Raw genomic sequence first — 18,110 nt, forward strand, 5'->3', positions numbered from 1 at the left:
CTCCTCTCACCTTAAACCTATGCCCCCTAGTAATTGACCCCTCTACCCTGGGGAAAAGCCTCTGACTATCCACTCTGTCTATGCCCCTCATAATTTTGTATACCTCTATCAGGTCGCCCCTCAACCTCCTTCGTTCCAGTGAGAACAAACCGAGTTTATTCAATCGCTCCTCATAGCTTATGCCCTCCATACCAGGCAACATTCTGGTAAATCTCTTCTGCACCCTCTCTAAAGCCTCCACATCCTTCTGGTAGCGTGGCGACCAGAATTGAACACTATACTCCAAGTGTGGCCTAACTAAGGTTCTATACAGCTGCAACATGACTTGCCAATTCTTATACTCAATGCCCCGGCCAATGAAGGCAAGCATGCCGTATGCCTTCTTGACTACCTTCTCCACCTGTGTTGCCCCTTTCAATGACCTGTGGACCTGTACTCCTAGATCTCTTTGACTTTCAATACTCTTGAGGGTTCTACCATTCACTGTATATTCCCTACCTGCATTAGCCCTTCCAAAATGCATTACCTCACATTTGTCCGGATTAAACTCCATCTGCCATCTCTCCGCCCAAGTCTCCAGACAATCTAAATCCTGCTGTATCCTCAGACAGTCCTCATCGCTATCCGCAATTCCACCAACCTTTGTGTCGTCTGCAAACTTACTAATCAGACCAGTTACATTTTCCTCCAAATCATTTATATATACTACAAAGAGCAAAGGTCCCAGCACTGATCCCTGTGGAACACCACTGGTCACAGCCCTCCAATTAGAAAAGCATCCCTCCATTGCTACCCTCTGCCTTCTATGGCCTAGCCAGTTCTGTATCCACCTTGCCAGTTCACCCCTGATCCCGTGTGACTTCACCTTTTGTACTAGTCTACCATGAGGGACCTTGTCAAAGGCCTTACTGAAGTCCATATAGACAACATCTACTGCCCTACCTGCATCAATCATCTTAGTGACCTCCTCGAAAAACTCTATCAAGTTAGTGAGACACGACCTCCCCTTCACAAAACCGTGCTGCCTCTCACTAATACATCCATTTGCTTCCAAATGGGAGTAGATCCTGTCTCGAAGAATTCTCTCCAGTAATTTCCCTACCACTGAAGTAAGGCTCACCGGCCTGTAGTTCCCGGGATTATCCTTGCTACCCTTCTTAAACAAAGGAACAACATTGGCTATTCTCTAGTCCTCCGGGACATCCCCTGAAGACAGCGAGGATCCAAAGATTTCTGTCAAGGCCTCAGCAATTTCCTCTCCAGCCTCCTTCAGTATTCTGGGGTAGATCCCATCAGGCCCTGGGGACTTATCTACCTTAATATTTTTTAAGACACCCAACACCTCGTCTTTTTGGATCACAATGTGACCCAGGCTATCTACACCCCCTTCTCCAGACTCAACATCTACCAATTCCTTCTCTTTGGTGAATACTGATGCAAAGTATTCATTTAGTACCTCGCCCATTTCCTCTGGCTCCACACATAGATTCCCTTGCCTATCCTTCAGTGGGCCAACCCTTTCCCTGGCTACCCTCTTGCTTTTTATGTACGTGTAAAAAGCCTTGGGATTTTCCTTAACCCTATTTGCCAATGACTTTTCATGACCCCTTCTAGCCCTCCTGACTCCTTGCTTAAGTTCCTTCCTACTTTCCTTATATGCCACACAAGCTTCGCCTGTTCCCAGCCTTTTAGCCCTGACAAATGCCTCCTTTTTCTTTTTGACGAGGCCTACAATATCACTCGTCATCCAAGGTTCCCGAAAATTGCCGTATTTATCTTTCTTCCTCACAGGAACATGCCTGTCCTGTATTCCTTTCAACTGACACTTGAAAGCCTCCCACATGTCAGATGTTGATTTGCCCTCAAACATCCGCCCCCAATCTATGTTCTTCAGTTCCCGCCTAATATTGTTATAATTAGCCTTCCCCCAATTTAGCACATTCATCCTCGGACCACTCTTATCCTTGTCCACCAGGACTTTAAAACTTATTGAATTGTGGTCACTGTTACCGAAATGCTCCCCTACTGAAACATCTACCACCTGGCCGGGCTCATTCCCCAATACCAGGTCCAGTACCGCCCCTTCCCTAGTTGGACTGTTTACATATTGTTTTAAGAAGCCCTCCTGGATGCTCCTTACAAACTCCGCCCCGTCTAAGCCCCTGGCACTAAGTGAGTACCAGTCAATATTGGGGAAGTTGAAGTCTCCCATCACCACAACCCTGTTGTTTTTACTCTTTTCCAAAATCTGTCTACCTATTTGCTCCTCTATCTCCCGCTGGCTGTTGGGAGGCCTGTAGTATACCCCCAACATTGTGACTGCACCCTTCTTATTCCTGATCTCTACCCATATAGCCTCACTGCCCTCTGAGGTGTCCTCTCGCAGTATAGCTGTGATATTCTCCCGAACAAGTAGCGCAACTCTGCCTCCCCTTTTACATCCCCCTCTATCCCGCCTGAAACATCTAAATCCTGGAACGTTTAGCTGCCAATCCTGCCCTTCCCTCAACCAGGTCTCTGTAATGGCAACAACATCATAGTTCCAAGTAGTAATCCAAGCTCTAAGTTCATCTGCCTTACCCGTAATGCTCCTTGCATTAAAACATATGCACTTCAGGCCACCAGACCCGCTGTGTTCAGCAACTTCTCCCCGTCTGCTCTGCCTCAGAGCCACACTGTCCCTATTCCCTAGTTCTCCCTCAATGCTCTCACCTTCTGACCTATTGCTCCCGTGCCCACCCCCCTGCCATACTAGTTTAAACCCTCCCGTGTGACACTAGCAAACCTCGCGGTTTGACCTCAGAGCAGACATTACCAGCCACGGTATACTGCCATAGAATTTCCTACCTCCAAATGTCAGAAATCCAGTGTCAGAGGAGACTGCGTCTGGCCCGGGAGATAGTGGAACACCTGTGCCAGGTGATGCAAGAGTTCTTACCACATGGACTGGGAGGTCACTCATTGCCTATGGCCCTGAAAGTCACTGCTGCTCTGAACTTCTATGCAACGATTCACTTCAGGGCTGCACAGATGATCTGTGTGGTATCTCCTAGTCTGCTTCACACAAGTGCATTCGGGAGATCACCGATGCACTATCTGCAAGGGCCCACATGTACATCAACTTGGAGTGGAACCAGATGAGCCAGGTCGCCAGAGCCATGGGCTTTTGCCTACATAGCAGGCATGTGCCCACATAGCAGGCATGTCCCCAGGTGCAGGAAGTCATCGACTGCAGACATGTGGCTCTGCATTCCAAATGGCAGCATGGGGTGCTATTTGTGAATCGTAAGGGATGCCACTCCTTCAATGTCCAGATCTGCTGTGACTGCACGATGTGCATCATGCAGGTGTGTGCCCATCTCCTGGGGAGTGTCCATGATAGTTACATCTTGGAGCGCTCGCAGGTCCCGGCTGTTTATGAGGGAGAGCAGAGGCTGGAGGGATGGTTCCTCAGGGATGAAGGGTACCCACTCAGGAGGTGGTGGACGTCGCCAATGTGGAGGCCACAAACATCCACTGAGATTCGCTACAATGACACTCATGCATCTTCGTGTGCGCTGGTCAAGCAGGCAATTGGACCAGTGGGGGGAGCCCTTCAATACAGCCCCCAGAGGGTGTCCCGCATCATTGTGGTCTGCTGCGCTCTGCACAACCTGGCACTACAGCGGGGAGAGCAGCTGGACCAGGAGAAGATGGGAGAGCGCCACATCTCCTTGGATCAGGAGGTTGTCAAGAGGGTGGTGACAGGCACCACGCAGAGCAGGAGGAAGGACGTTAGGCGATGGATAGAGCCTGCATGGGGTGCAGGGCTAGGGACCCCTTCATTGACTCTCGGTTCGGTGATGATCAGGACCAGGGTGTGAAGACCTCTCCCAACATGGGGTCTCACTCCTTCTCACTACTGGAGCCTGCAAGTGATCGCTATGGTCGCCCTATTCATGGGCAGGGTGCTAAAACAACTGACCAGATGCTGCAGGGGAATGACAATGACTTGCAGTAAGGACAGAGTGATGTTCATTTTAACCTCTGCAAAATGTCTGACCCCGGAGAGCTGAACACAACCTGCCGCTGAATGGGGTGATCTCGGAGCCCATAGAGGCAGAACGACACATCTCAGCTGCTACTGCCTCCTCCGAGGTTAGGGGTCCCGGTGTGTTTCACCACCTCTCAACGAGGTGGACAGAGTTAACCGATGGCATCCTCATGATTAGAGAATGCTGGCTCACATGAGCGCTCAAGTCTCTGGAATAAGGCTAAATCTCATAAGTTTTTGTTTCAGAGGCAAAATTGTTCACAATGAGCCAAACCTGACAACATCTAGTGCCGTGGTTCCCAACCTTTGCAGTGACACGGCACATTTGAATGAGACAAACAATTCCACGGCACACCCACTTTCTTTTCAGCTGAATCGATTGCTCATAAACACTGCACAATGGTACAGAAGTCTGAAGACCCGCACATCCAGACATAGGAACAGCTTCTTCAAGCTACAAGACTCCTCAACAACTCTCCCTCGGACTGATCTGTTCCCTGTAAGAACACTATTCACGACGCCCTATGTTGCTCTTGCTCATGTGTTTTCTTTGTTTGGCCCCTTGTTCCGCACTGTAACCAATCACTGTCGATGTACCATTTGTCAATGTACTCTGCTGGTTATTCTTTTTTGTCTACTTTGTACGTACTGTGTATGTTCCCTTGGCCGCACAATAAATACTTTTCATTGTACGTTGGTACATGTGACAATACAATCAAATCAAACGTAGTGGCTAACCGACAGTGGCCAATCAGATACAAAGGGCGGGGCACAGGGTGCACCACTATTCAGCATCCGCAACAAGCAAAGTGTTTCCTCATTGCCTGGCTACTCACCCAGTGTGCTCAGTTTAAATCAACATTCGGACTGAATTTCAGTGTAATTCAAAGCCGTTACACTCAGTACAACAACAATTCCAGTTAAAATGCTAATCGGTATTAGACATGAAGATATACCAATTAATGCCTAACAGAAAATAAGAAAAAACAGATGCAAGACAAAACACTTTTGATAGCATGTCTCCTTTTCAGCAATGCTCAAAGTTCTGTAGTACTAAACTAATATTAATATTCATATCAAATTAGTCTAATTAACACACCTGAGCTTGGAGTAGAAGGAATGCTCACCCATGCCCCTCACTTTCAGCTTCAGCATTTCCCTCCAACAGCAGCATCCACACCCTACACTAACTTTATTCCAGATACTGTTCCCTTGGAACTCACCCAAGTCACTGTTCCTGCCTAACAGTTTTGAGCAGGAGACAGCTCTGTCAAATGCTAATGAGACCTGGGGGTTAAAATGGCTTGGGGTGGAGAAATGAGGGAAATGATGGATAATTTTTTTTGTGGTGGGGGGGCGGGGGGGGAATCTTTACCGCTCTGTATTCTGCCGATCCTACATTTTACCAACTTGTTTTCAAGTTAAACTCAATCCCATCCTGTCTGTAACCTCCACAGTTGACTCCTGAACTACAGTGTTGGCAATGTTTTCTGGGGGGTTTCTTTGTTTCAGACTTCCATCAACTGCAGTATTTTCTTTTATTTTTGCACAATCCAACCCTGACTGTCAAAGGGCATCTTGTATAACTAGCAGCTTGAAAATCATGAATAAAACAGCAATGCATTCTTGCAAATCACAATCACTGTGGGCATTATTCAATAACACAAACGTAACATTTTATTCAACTGAGAAAACAAGTTTAAAAGTGCTGTGTCATCTACCTGTACAGCCTAGAATGTCCCAGATAGGGATAATCAACAGGATCCTATCGAGAGGATGCTGAAGGTTTCTGCAGCAGAGACTGGTTGAGTCTACAATAGCCAAGTCTCCTTTTTGGCAAGACCTGGCAGCGGATGCCAATCAGACTGGCACTGTCGATACAGATGGTGTTCAAGAAGACAGGCTGGAATCACAGCACAAAATTGGTAGCTGCACCCCTAGTGGGACAGCAGAAGGTTTCTAAGCTTGGGGGGGGGGGGGGGGGGGGAAGCCATGGTTAAAGATTAGTTGCAGGCAGTCAGCGAGAGAGAGAGAGAGATGTTGAACCATTTCGCTCCTTGTATCATGGGATGCCGGTCCTGTGTGTTCACTCAAATCCCATCACCGCCTCTGGGAATTGTCCCTGTAAACTTTTCTTTAACCCCAGCCCTGCGGATGCTGGTGGTTTTGTTTTCTTATTGATTGTTATTGGTTTTTGTCTCTGGTGTGCAGTTGTTACTTTCATTGTATTGTTGCCTGTTTTGTATTTTCTGTGTTTGCTCTGTATTTTGCTTTGTCTTTTTGTACAATGGGACTGAACTGTGCCCCTCTTGGGAGGGGAGGGATGTTTCCTCTCTCTCTTTCGCCATGTCGGTGAGGCCTTTCCCAGTGGACTGTGCTGCTTGTTCTCGTACATGCACATTCTTTTAAAATTTATTTGATAAATTTAGAGTACCCAATATTTTTTTTTCCCAATTAAGGGGCAATTTAGCGTGTCCAGTTCACCTGCCCTGCACATCATTGGGTTGTGGCGGGCGAGACCCACACAGACACACGCATCACCCGGCATGTACATGCAAACATTCACTCACGCATTCTCTCATGACGCACACTCTCGCCGACATGCAAGCACTGAGTTTCACACACATGTTCTCCTGTACACGCACTGGGGGCCTTTCCACTGATGTGGGTCTGCTGCTGGGGCAGGGTGGTGGTGCTGGGGGGGGGGGGGGGGGGGGGTGAACGTGCCTTGGTTTGGATGCTGGCAATTTTGCTTTCTTACTGTTTGTTCTGTATTTTGCTTTGTCTTTCTGTAGGATGGAACTGTTATTAAACTAAAAGATACCGGGGGGGCGGGGGGGGGGGGGGGGGGGGGGGCGGTAGGGGTCATGTGGCAGCTGTTGAGAAGAGAGCGGATTTTGAAGGCAGCATTCGAGCAGTAGCTACAGCGGGAGCTTGGTGATCACTGAGAGGAATGGTTGGGGTTTGTTGGTTGGCGTGATGCAAGGACTCGTACATGGGAGTCTGGCGGCCATGGCACAATTGTACCCTTCTCACGGCACATGCACAGAGGTTCGGAATGACTGATCCAGTGTCCCCATCATACTGCTCATTCTCAGCTGAGCCCTGTTCACTCCGTCATTCCAAATGTCCTATTATCTAATTCCCTTCCTGGTGGAGTCCTTCAGATCTTCATCAGAATCTAATAGTAATCCCATTTTGGGCTCTCTATTCCAGCTACGATTAACTGACTTCCCAAATGTAATTTCCTAGACGTATCAGTGAGTTCCAAAAAACGAAGTAGTCAAGTCATTTCTCAAAGTTGTTAGTTTCAGAAACAGATTTGTCATCTTTATCCTCCTTATAGTTAGTAGCTACTTGGCAAGTTTCACAGGTTTTACTTTGGGCTGTTGTTGGGGGCTTAGCTGAGGGTTGCCATTACGTGTGAGTTGTTTGGAGGCAATGAGGAAACAGGAGAGGAGGGGAGTATTGTGATCAGGACAGACGTTGAGCTAGGGCTTGTTAATTGGGGTGAGAGGAAAACTGAAGATTGCGAACAAAGCTCGGAGATACGTTTGTAGCTATGTCATTGTTGTGTTATGCTTCTTCATGTAGCATAAGCTGCTTCCTTGATGTATGCTCTGACAAAGGAAGGTTAAGACTTGGAGATAGGTTTAACATGTTTATTGAACAGTTAACAATTCTCCTACTTGAGTTTGACTGTCCTGCTAATCTTGCTATAGTAACTCAATCTAACTAACCAGTCTGCTCTAAGCCATGCGGTGGGTGTGATGCTTCCGATCTGCCCGTCATTCTCTCTTGGTGTCAGCTGTGGAAAGAGGAAGAGCATGTGTGCCCTGTCCTTTTATATGGGTTGCCCCCTGGTGGTAGTGTCACCTCTGGGTGTCTTGACTGCCCATTGGTCGTGTCCTATCTTATGTGTTCATTAGCTGTATGTCTGCATGTCACGGTGTCTCTGGTGCTCACTCTAGTGTTCACTTAGCCTTAGTGTATGTGCATTAACCCCTTGTGTATTTACAGTGATGCATATCACTACATCCCCCCTTTTTTCGTGTTACATATTTTCTGTACAAAGAACAAAGAACAAAGAAATGTACAGCACAGGAACAGGCCCTTCGGGCCTCCAAGCCCGTGCCGACCATACTGCCCGACTAAACTACAATCTTCTACACTCCCTGGGTCCGTATCCTTCTATTCCCATCCTATTCATATATTTGTCAAGATGCCCCTTAAATGTCCCTATCGTCCCTGCTTCCACTACCTCCTCCGGTAGTGAGTTCCAGGCACCCACTACCCTCTGCGTAAAAAACTTGCCTCGTACATCTACTGTAAACCTTGCCCCTCTCACCTTAAACCTATGCCCCCTAGTAATTGACCCCTCTACCCTGGGGAAAAGCCTCTGACTATCCACTCTGTCTATGCCCCTCATAATTTTGTATACCTCTATCAGGTCGCCCCTCAACCTCCTTCGTTCCAGTGAGAACAAACCGAGTTTATTCAATCGCTCCTCATAGCTTATGCCCTCCATACCAGGCAACATTCTGGTAAATCTCTTCTGCACCCTCTCTAAAGCCTCCACATCCTTCTGGTAGTGTGGCGACCAGAATTGAACACTATACTCCAAGTGTGGCCTAACTAAGATTCTATACAGCTACAACATGACTTGCCAATTCTTATACTCAATGCCCCGGCCAATGAAGGCAAGCATGCCGTATGCCTTCTTGACTACCTTCTCCACCTGTGTTGCCCCTTTCAATGACCTGTGGACCTGTACTCCTAGATCTCTTTGACTTTCAATACTCTTGAGGGTTCTACCATTCACTGTATATTCCCTACCTGCATTAGCCCTTCCAAAATGCATTACCTCACATTTGTCCGGATTAAACTCCATCTGCCATCTCTCCGCCCAAGTCTCTAGACAATCTAAATCCTGCTGTATCCTCAGACAGTCCTCATCGCTATCCGCAATTCCACCAACCTTTGTGTCGTCTGCAAACTTACTAATCAGACCAGTTACATTTTCCTCCAAATCATTTATATATACTACAAAGAGCAAAGGTCCCAGCACTGATCCCTGTGGAACACCACTGGTCACAGCCCTCCAATTAGAAAAGCATCCCTCCATTGCTACCCTCTGCCTTCTATGGCCTAGCCAGTTCTGTATCCACCTTGCCAGTTCACCCCTGATCCCGTGTGACTTCACCTTTTGTACTAGTCTACCATGAGGGACCTTGTCAAAGGCCTTACTGAAGTCCATATAGACAACATCTACTGCCCTACCTGCATCAATCATCTTAGTGACCTCCTCGAAAAACTCTATCAAGTTAGTGAGACACGACCTCCCCTTCACAAAACCGTGCTGCCTCTCACTAATACGTCCATTTGCTTCCAAATGGGAGTAGATCCTGTCTCGAAGAATTCTCTCCAGTAATTTCCTTACCACTGAAGTAAGGCTCACCGGCCTGTAGTTCCGGGGATTATCCTTGCTACCCTTCTTAAACAGAGGAACAACATTGGCTATTCTCCAGTCCTCCGGGACATCCCCTGAAGACAGCGAGGATCCAAAGATTTCTGTCAAGGCCTCAGCAATTTCCTCTCCAGCCTCCTTCAGTATTCTGGGGTAGATCCCATCAGGCCCTGGGGACTTATCTACCTTAATATTTTTTAAGACACCCAACACCTCGTCTTTTTGGATCACAGTGTGACCCAGGCTATCTACACCCCCTTCTCCAGACTCAACATCTACCAATTCCTTCTCTTTGGTGAATACTGATGCAAAGTATTCATTTAGTACCTCGCCCATTTCCTCTGGCTCCACACATAGATTCCCTTGCCTATCCTTCAGTGGGCCAACCCTTTCCCTGGCTACCCTCTTGCTTTTTATGTACGTGTAAAAAGCCTTGGGATTTTCCTTAACCCTATTTGCCAATGACTTTTCATGACCCCTTCTAGCCCTCCTGACTCCTTGCTTAAGTTCCTTCCTACTTTCCTTATATGCCACACAGGCTTCGTCTGTTCCCAGCCTTTTAGCCCTGACAAATGCCTCCTTTTTCTTTTTGACGAGGCCTACAATATCACTCGTCATCCAAGGTTCCCGAAAATTGCCGTATTTATCTTTCTTCCTCACAGGAACATGCCTGTCCTGTATTCCTTTCAACTGACACTTGAAAGCCTCCCACATGTCAGATGTTGATTTGCCCTCAAACATCCGCCCCCAATCTATGTTCTTCAGTTCCCGCCTAATATTGTTATAATTAGCGTTCCCCCAATTTAGCACATTCATCCTCGGACCACTCTTATCCTTGTCCACCAGTACTTTAAAACTTACTGAATTGTGGTCACTGTTACCGAAATGCTCCCCTACTGAAACATCGACCACCTGGCCGGGCTCATTCCCCAATACCAGGTCCAGTACCGCCCCTTCCCTAGTTGGACTGTTTACATATTGTTTTAAGAAGCCCTCCTGGATGCTCCTTACAAACTCTGCCCCGTCTAAGCCCCTGGCACTAAGTGAGTCCCAGTCAATATTGGGGAAGTTGAAGTCTCCCATCACCACAACCCTGTTGTTTTTACTCTTTTCCAAAATCTGTCTACCTATCTGCTCCTCTATCTCCCGCTGGCTGTTGGGAGGCCTGTAGTATACCCCCAACATTGTGGCTGCACCCTTCTTATTCCTGATCTCTACCCATATAGCCTCACTGCCCTCGGAGGTGTCCTCTCGCAGTATAGCTGTGATATTCTCCCGAACAAGTAGCGCAACTCCGCCTCCCCTTTTACATCCCCTTCTATCCCGCCTGAAACATCTAAATCCTGGAACGTTTAGCTGCCAATCCTGCCCTTCCCTCAACCAGGTCTCTGTAATGGCAACAACATCATAGTTCCAAGTAGTAATCCAAGCTCTAAGTTCATCTGCCTTACCCGTAATGCTCCTTGCATTAAAACATATGCACTTCAGGCCACCAGACCCGCTGTGTTCAGCAACTTTTCCCCGTCTGCTCTGCCTCAGAGCCACACTGTCCCTATTCCCTAATTCTCCCTCAATGCCCTCACCTTCTGACCTATTGCTCCCGTGCCCACCCCCCTGCCATACTAGTTTAAACCCTCCCGTGTGACACTAGCAAACCTCGCGGCCAGGATATTTATGCCTCTCCAGTTTAGATGCATCCCGTCCATCTTATACAGGTCACACCTGCCCCGGAAGAGCTCCCAGTGGTCCAGATAACGGAAACCCTCCCTCCTACACCAGCTGTTTAGCCACGTGTTTGTCTGCTCTATCTTCCTATTTCTAGCCTCACTGGCACGTGGCACAGGGAGTAATCCCGAGATTACAACCCTCGAGGTCCTGTCTTTTAGCTTTCTGCCTAGCTCCCTGAACTCCTGCTGCAGGACCTCATGCCCCTTCCTGCCTATGTCATTAGTACCAATATGTACAACGACCTCTGCCTGTTTGCCCTCCCCCTTCAGGATTCCCTCTACCCGTTCGGAGACATCCTGGACCCTGGCACCAGGGAGGCAACATACCATCCTGGAGTCTCTTTCACGTCCACAGAAGCGCCTATCTGTGCCCCTGACTATAGAGTCCCCTATTACTATTACTCTTCTGCGCTTTGACCCTCCCTTCTGAACATCAGAGCCAGCCGTGGTGCCACTGCTCTGGCTGCTGCTGTTTTCCCCTGATAGGCTCTCCCCCCCGACAGTATCCAAAGGGGTATATCTGTTCGAGAGGGGGACAACCACAGGGGATTCCTGCACTGACTGCCTGCCCTTTCTGGTGGTCACCCATTTCTCTGCCTGCACCTTGGGTGTGACCACATTTACATAACTGCGATCTATGGCGCTTTCCGCCACCTGCATGCTCCTAAGTGCATCCAATTGCTGCTCCAACCGAACCATGCGGTCTGTGAGGAGCTGCAGTTGGGTGCACTTTCTGCAGATGAAGCCATCCGGGACGCTGGAAGCCTCCCGGACCTGCCACATCTCACAGTCAGAGCACAGCACCCCTCTAACTGACATTGCGTCAGTGTTAAAGAAAATTTAACACAATAGGTAGATAAGAATGATATGCACAAATCATGATGACAGTGATGATTACACAATACCAAATAAAATGTATGAGTCCAAAGTTCATGAATTGGAACGGTCGAGTGATCTTCTTTCGTGATGAATTGGCGATGTCAGTGTTGTCATTGCTTTGTGAACGCCGTCAGTGTTCCTGTGCTTAAGGAACCAAGAGGTCATCAGGAGGTGTGCAAATGGTCAAAGCACTTTGCTTTCTGATTTGGACTCTTTTTTTCTATGCTTGTGGTAGCTATGCAGTATGACATCTGTGTTGTCCAACCTGGACTGTTCCTTGTGATTGCGATAGTGATGCAGTATGTCATCCGCCTTGAAAGCTGGTTTGCTTGTTCGTAGTGGAGCAAACTCATCTGCCGTGAAAGCTGGTTTGCTTGTTTGTCGTGGAGCAAACTCATCTGCCGTGAAAGTTGGTTTGCTTGTTTGTAGTGGAGCAAACTTGAATCGGTGAGATTCAATGTCATGCCATGGTATGGCTGTACTCTTGCCAGTGTTAGGAGCTGTGCCGTTACATTGTCCTGCATTTGCAGAGTTGTCCCATGTCATACCAGTCGTTGTTCCAGTGTTGTTGTTTTTGTCGTGCTTGTTGTTGACGTTGGTGCCTTTGGTGCGCTTCTTGTTGTTGTCTTTGATGTGGTTTGCATGGGTTGTGTTTGTTGCGCTCAATGACCACACCGAGTGGAGAATTCGAGTCCTTCACAAAGTTACTTGTGTCAGTGTCCTTTGTGGCATCTGCTGTTTCATTGAGTGTGCTGTCTCTGATTCCTCGGCGCTCCCTGTCTGAAGTCAGGTCTGGTGCACTTGAATCATCTTTGGCTTGTCGATGCTCCCCGTCTGGAGTCCTTTCTGGTTCACCTGAATCACCTATGGTTTCTTGACGCTCTCCGTCTGGAGTCATTTCAGGTTCACTTGAATCATCTGAGGTGTCACTTGAATCATCTGAGGTGTCTTGATGCTCCCCGTCCGGAGTCAAAACGTTCAGGAATGCATGTTCTTGTGGAGAAGCTCGAGTGGATGAGGTTTGAATTAAGGTGGTGTCACTGGAGTCACGAGTAGCATCGCTTTGGTTGTCGAGTGCCTCTGTACATACTAGCTGAGGTCTGTGAGTCTCGCTGAGATGTCGCACATCTTGTATGGGAATTGTGAAGCCTTTGTCACTTGTCGCACATACAGTCGGTAGACCTTCAGTGTCTTCTTGTCGGTTAGATGAGCTGGGTAGACTGTCAGAGTCTTCTCCTGGTGGCTCAAGAAATCTGGGTAGACTGTCATAGTCTTTTTGTTGTTCACGTGAGCGTGGTGGACTGTCATAGTCGTCTTGCTGTGCACTTGAGCGTGGCAGACTCGCATCATCTGCTGCTGGTTGCTCAGTTAAGGTTGCTAGACCTTCATGGTCTTGTTCATGCAAGGACTGCGCTCTGGAGTCTTGCGTTGCTTCCATCGTGGAGTCTGTCAACGAGTTTGCTGTGGAATTAAGCGTGCCTAAAAAGGACTATGGAGCTCAGGATCATTCCAGAATGCCTGGGGATCAGCCCCCACGCAGTGAATGCGGCAGCAGCCTTCAAACACTGGCAGGCTTGCTTCGAGGCCTACATCAGATCGACCACAGGCCGAGTCTCAGACGAACAAAAACTGCAGGTCCTGCACTCGAGGGTGAGCACGGAGATTTTCACCCTCATTGAAGACACCGACGATTTCCAGACGGCGTTCACAGCACTGAGAAGTCTCTACGTTCGCCCAGTTAACCAAATCTACGCTCGCTACCAGCTCGCGCCAAGACGGCAAGCTCCCGGAGAATCGATGGACGAGTTCTACGCCGTGCTGCTGATTTTGGGACGAGCCTGCAGCTGCCCGTCGGTGAATGCAAACGAACATACGGACATGTTAATGCGCGACGCTTTTGTGGCAGGTATGCAATCCTCCCAAATCCGCCAAAGACTTCTAGAAAAAGAGTCGCTAGGACTCTCAGAGGCACGGGCCCTGGCAGCCTCATCGACTTCACTCTATTCGTCTCACGGAGTCTTTGTGCGCCACAATTGTGTGGAATTGCTGTGGAACCTTGTACCGCTCTCTCTGTGGAGTCTGGCATCGTCTCCTGTGTGGAGTCATGCAGTGGTCTCGCTGTGGAGTCTTTCTGTGTTCTCTGTGTGGAGACGTGCAGTGGTCGCGCTGTGGAGCCTGTCATCGCTTTCTGTGCGGAGTCGGGGACTCTTCGTGGTGCGTGGAGCACTGTTCGTGGTGCGTGGACCACTGGTGTGGCGTCAGGCCACTCTCTGTGGGCTTGGACCTCTCTCTGTCTCTTGACGTCAGGCCGTTCTCTGTGGGCTTGTACCTGTCTCTGTCTCTTGGTGTCAGGCCGCAACAGAATCCTGTACTTCTGGGTTAGGATGTCGTCTGTGCTGGGCTGAGGATCCTCAAATCCGAAGAACTCGGCCATGTCTGTGTCGGATTCTTCACTGTACAACACATCTCGTTGCGGTTCGGATTTGACACTGAGGTCGCCACGTCCAATGATGAAATCATCGTCTGAGTTGTAGATTTCAAGGACCATATCATCACTTTCTATGTCAGAGCTGTCATTGTGCTCGCGATGTCCAAAGAAGAAATCAACATCTGAGTCGTAGTCTTCAAGGACCAAATCATTTCTTTGGGCGGTGCTAACTGCTTGTTGCAGGGCTCTGCGGAGGTTACTTTCAGCTACTGGTCGAAGTACAGGCATTGTGCTGTCGTTCCAGGTGAATGAATTGTGTTTTCTGGCTTTAAAACCTTTTTTTTTTACTATTTTGGGACATTTCCCCTTTAAGTGGGCGTGGTCCGGGGCCTCTGACGTCATGACGCTGGTGACGTAGAGCGTAGGAATGGATCGCGTATGAGCAGATCACTGTTCCTTTACTGTGCGCTCTTTGCGCAACTGCGCATGCGCAGCTTCCCGCGTACGTGCAAAACACTGTTGTACCAGTTGTCGTCTTCTGGGAACTGCGCATGTGCGGCTCCTTTCTCAAGATGGCTGCCAATGAAAATTGCCGTTTTCTGCATTTGCAGGCCTACCTTCGCCTCTTGGTGAGTATTGGCGCCTCTTTTACCGTTCTCTCTTGTGTTTTCCTCGCAGTATGTTTCAAATTTATCCAGGACTGTCTGGAAATCTCTCTTATCTTGCCCTTTGGAGTACTTGAAGGTCTTGAAAATTTCTGCTGCACTTTCACCCGCAATGGTGAGCAGAAGCTTTATATTCTCTGCATTCGCCACGCCATCTAGGTCAGACGCTACCAGGTAGATCTCAAATCGTTGCTTAAATGCCCACCAGTTGGCACTGAGATTGCCGTGGCACCTGAGCCGTTGAGGAACCAGAATCTCAAACATCTCGCCTGGGTGCTGTTGCTGGTAGTCACAGATCTGTTGCGTTGAACTATATGGATTCAACAGGCTACTACTGGTACCATGTTGTGTTATGCTTCTTCATGTAGCATAAGCTGCTTCCTTGATGTATACTCTGACAAAGGAAGGTTCTGACTTGGAGATACGTTTAACACATTTATTGAACAGTTAACAATTCTCCTACTTGAGTTTGACTCTCCTGCTAATCTTGCTATAGTAACTCAATCTAACTAACCAGTCTGCTCTAAGCAATGCGGTGAGTGTGATGCTTCCGATATGCCCCTGTCATTCTCTCTTGGCGTCGGCTGTGGAAAGAGGAAGAGCATGTGTGCCCTGTCTTTTATATGGGTTGCCCCCTGGTGGTAGTGTCACCTCTGGGTGTCTTGACTGCCCATTGGTCGTGTGTATCTTATGTATTCAATAGCTGTATGTCTGCATGTCATGATGTCTCTGGTGTTACCTCTAGTGTTCACTTAGTCTTAGAGTATTTGCATTAACTCCTTGTGTATTTACAGTGATGCATATCACCACAGTCATCAAGGTCCAATCTGAAGAAGATGTGCTGGAATGTACCAAAAGACGTTATCACCTTATTTTCTTACCATTTGAGTGAGTAAATTGCTGGATTTAAAAATGTTTATATCCCCCAATAGAAAAACAGCCTTATAACGCACCATTGATACAGGAACATCCTCAATGATCAGGTAAGACTAAACATTTGTGAGCCAAAATCCAACAAACAGGAACCAAGATTGACCCACCATTTTGATCAATGCCCAACATCTTGATTGGCTTGTGATTCTCATGAATAGATGGAGAGAATGTTGATTATGATTTCAAAATGAGGAAAATACAGCTTGTAGAGCTGCAGCAGCATTAATGCCTGTGTATACTTGTACTGTAGACTGCCGCATTCTTTTAATGTTTGACCCTACATGAGTGAAGGAGCTAAACAATAAATTGCTCTAAGTCGAGAAGAAGTTCTGCTCTCAATATGAGAAATTTTCTGATGACTATGGAAACCTACAATAGGATGTAAAGCATGTACTGCTCACCTTTCGATCTGGCCAGTTGTATTTTGCGAATATTGTATCATATGTATCCACGGCTCCATCAGTAACCAGCATAATAGCTTGGCTGCAAATGCTTCCATGACCTGTGTTGTTAAACTATAAAAAGCAATAAAGAAAGAGACAGTATTGTTAGAATTGCTATTTCTTACATGAAGATAGCATCAAAATTTAAGGTGCACCATCTTCTGCACAAAGCTTTCTTCACTTATGGAATGGGCTAGTATTTAACAACACACACCCAGGATGCTTCTTCTGTCTTTCTTTGGTTTCTATGAGTTTGGCAGTATGAACAGGTTGCATTTATTACACTGATAATAAAGGGAGAATAAAGAATCCAAATGAATGTCCCTCTTGTGTCCACTGTAGTCGCTTTTCCTTTGTTTCATTTGTCATTATTTATTCTGAAAGGAATGAAGGGGACGTTTTAAAAATCGATTTTTATTCACAAGTAAGTTTTATCTTTTAAAGTCATGAATTCCCTGTGAGCGTTGTAACTATTGATCTGCCAGCATTATCAAAAGTTGCAGTCGACAAAGCTGTGAGGTAATTAATAAGGAAAATCCAAAGGTCCCTTAGGCGGAGCAATTATTACCTGCCATTTGCCTTTCAGCATTCACTATAAGATATGGAAGACTTTACTGTATTATGATATACGGTCTTTTATAAAGACTGAAGCATATCAGCAGGTAGCTTGGAATGCATAATTTTTCTGCTGAGCTGCAAATTTCGTAATTGAGAAACACAGTCAAGCCCAAATCTTCACTAACTAGTGTCTGCTCATATGTCTTCTGCTGCGATGATTGAATAATGCTTGGGAAATAGGACAACAGCTGATTTGGTCACCTCTCTATCTTGCTGAGGAAAGCTGGAACCCTTTGTCACCCCAACTTGTATTAACAACTCAACTCTGACCAGATTCATTGAAATGCATTTCATCATGTACTAATTTTTTAGGGCAGCACGGTAGCATTGTGGATAGCACAATTGCTTCACAGCTCCAGGGTCCCAGGTTCGATTCTGGCTTATCTGTGCGGAGTCTGCACATCCTCCCCGTGTGTGCGTGGGTTTCCTCCGGTTGCCTCCCATTGTCCAAAGATGTGCAGGTTAGGTGGATTGGCCATGCTAAATTGCCCTTAGTGTCCAAAATTGCCCTTAGTGTTGGGTGGGGTTACTGGGTTATGGGGATAGGGTGGTGTTGACCTTGGGTAGGGTGCTCTTTCCAAGAGCTGGTACAGACTCGATGGGCCGAATGGCCTCCTTCTACACTGTAAATTCTATGAAATTCTATGATAAAGTTGGATTTGGTTTCATGACCTCTGATCCAGTACTACTAGGCTTTTTACAAAAATATATTTGCTCATAGGATGTGGGCGTTGTTGGCTAGGCCAGTATTTATCGCCCATCCCTAATTGCCCTTGGAAGATAGTGTTGAGGTGCCTTATTATTGGCATCTCATGTGTTGTAGGAATACCCACAGTTCTCTTCGGAAGGGAGTTCAGATTTGTGACCCATGGACAGTGAAGGAATGCTGATATAGTTTCAAGTCAGGATGGTATGTG

General features: G+C 47.4%; 1 protein-coding gene across 1 annotated transcript in view; it reads right to left on the minus strand.

The window, feature by feature from the left end:
• cacna2d3a (calcium channel, voltage-dependent, alpha 2/delta subunit 3a) overlaps nucleotides 1-18,110 on the minus strand; it is a 1,400,547-nt gene that overhangs the window by 641,485 nt on the left and 740,952 nt on the right. Inside the window, exon 11 of the mRNA XM_072472475.1 lies at nucleotides 16,534-16,647. Within this exon, the coding sequence (XP_072328576.1) occupies nucleotides 16,534-16,647 (114 nt within the window). The remainder of the gene's footprint in view (nucleotides 1-16,533; nucleotides 16,648-18,110) is intronic.

Source organism: Scyliorhinus torazame, chromosome 13 (assembly GCF_047496885.1).
Source record: "Scyliorhinus torazame isolate Kashiwa2021f chromosome 13, sScyTor2.1, whole genome shotgun sequence".
In the NCBI taxonomy this organism is placed as follows: Eukaryota; Metazoa; Chordata; class Chondrichthyes; order Carcharhiniformes; family Scyliorhinidae; genus Scyliorhinus; species Scyliorhinus torazame.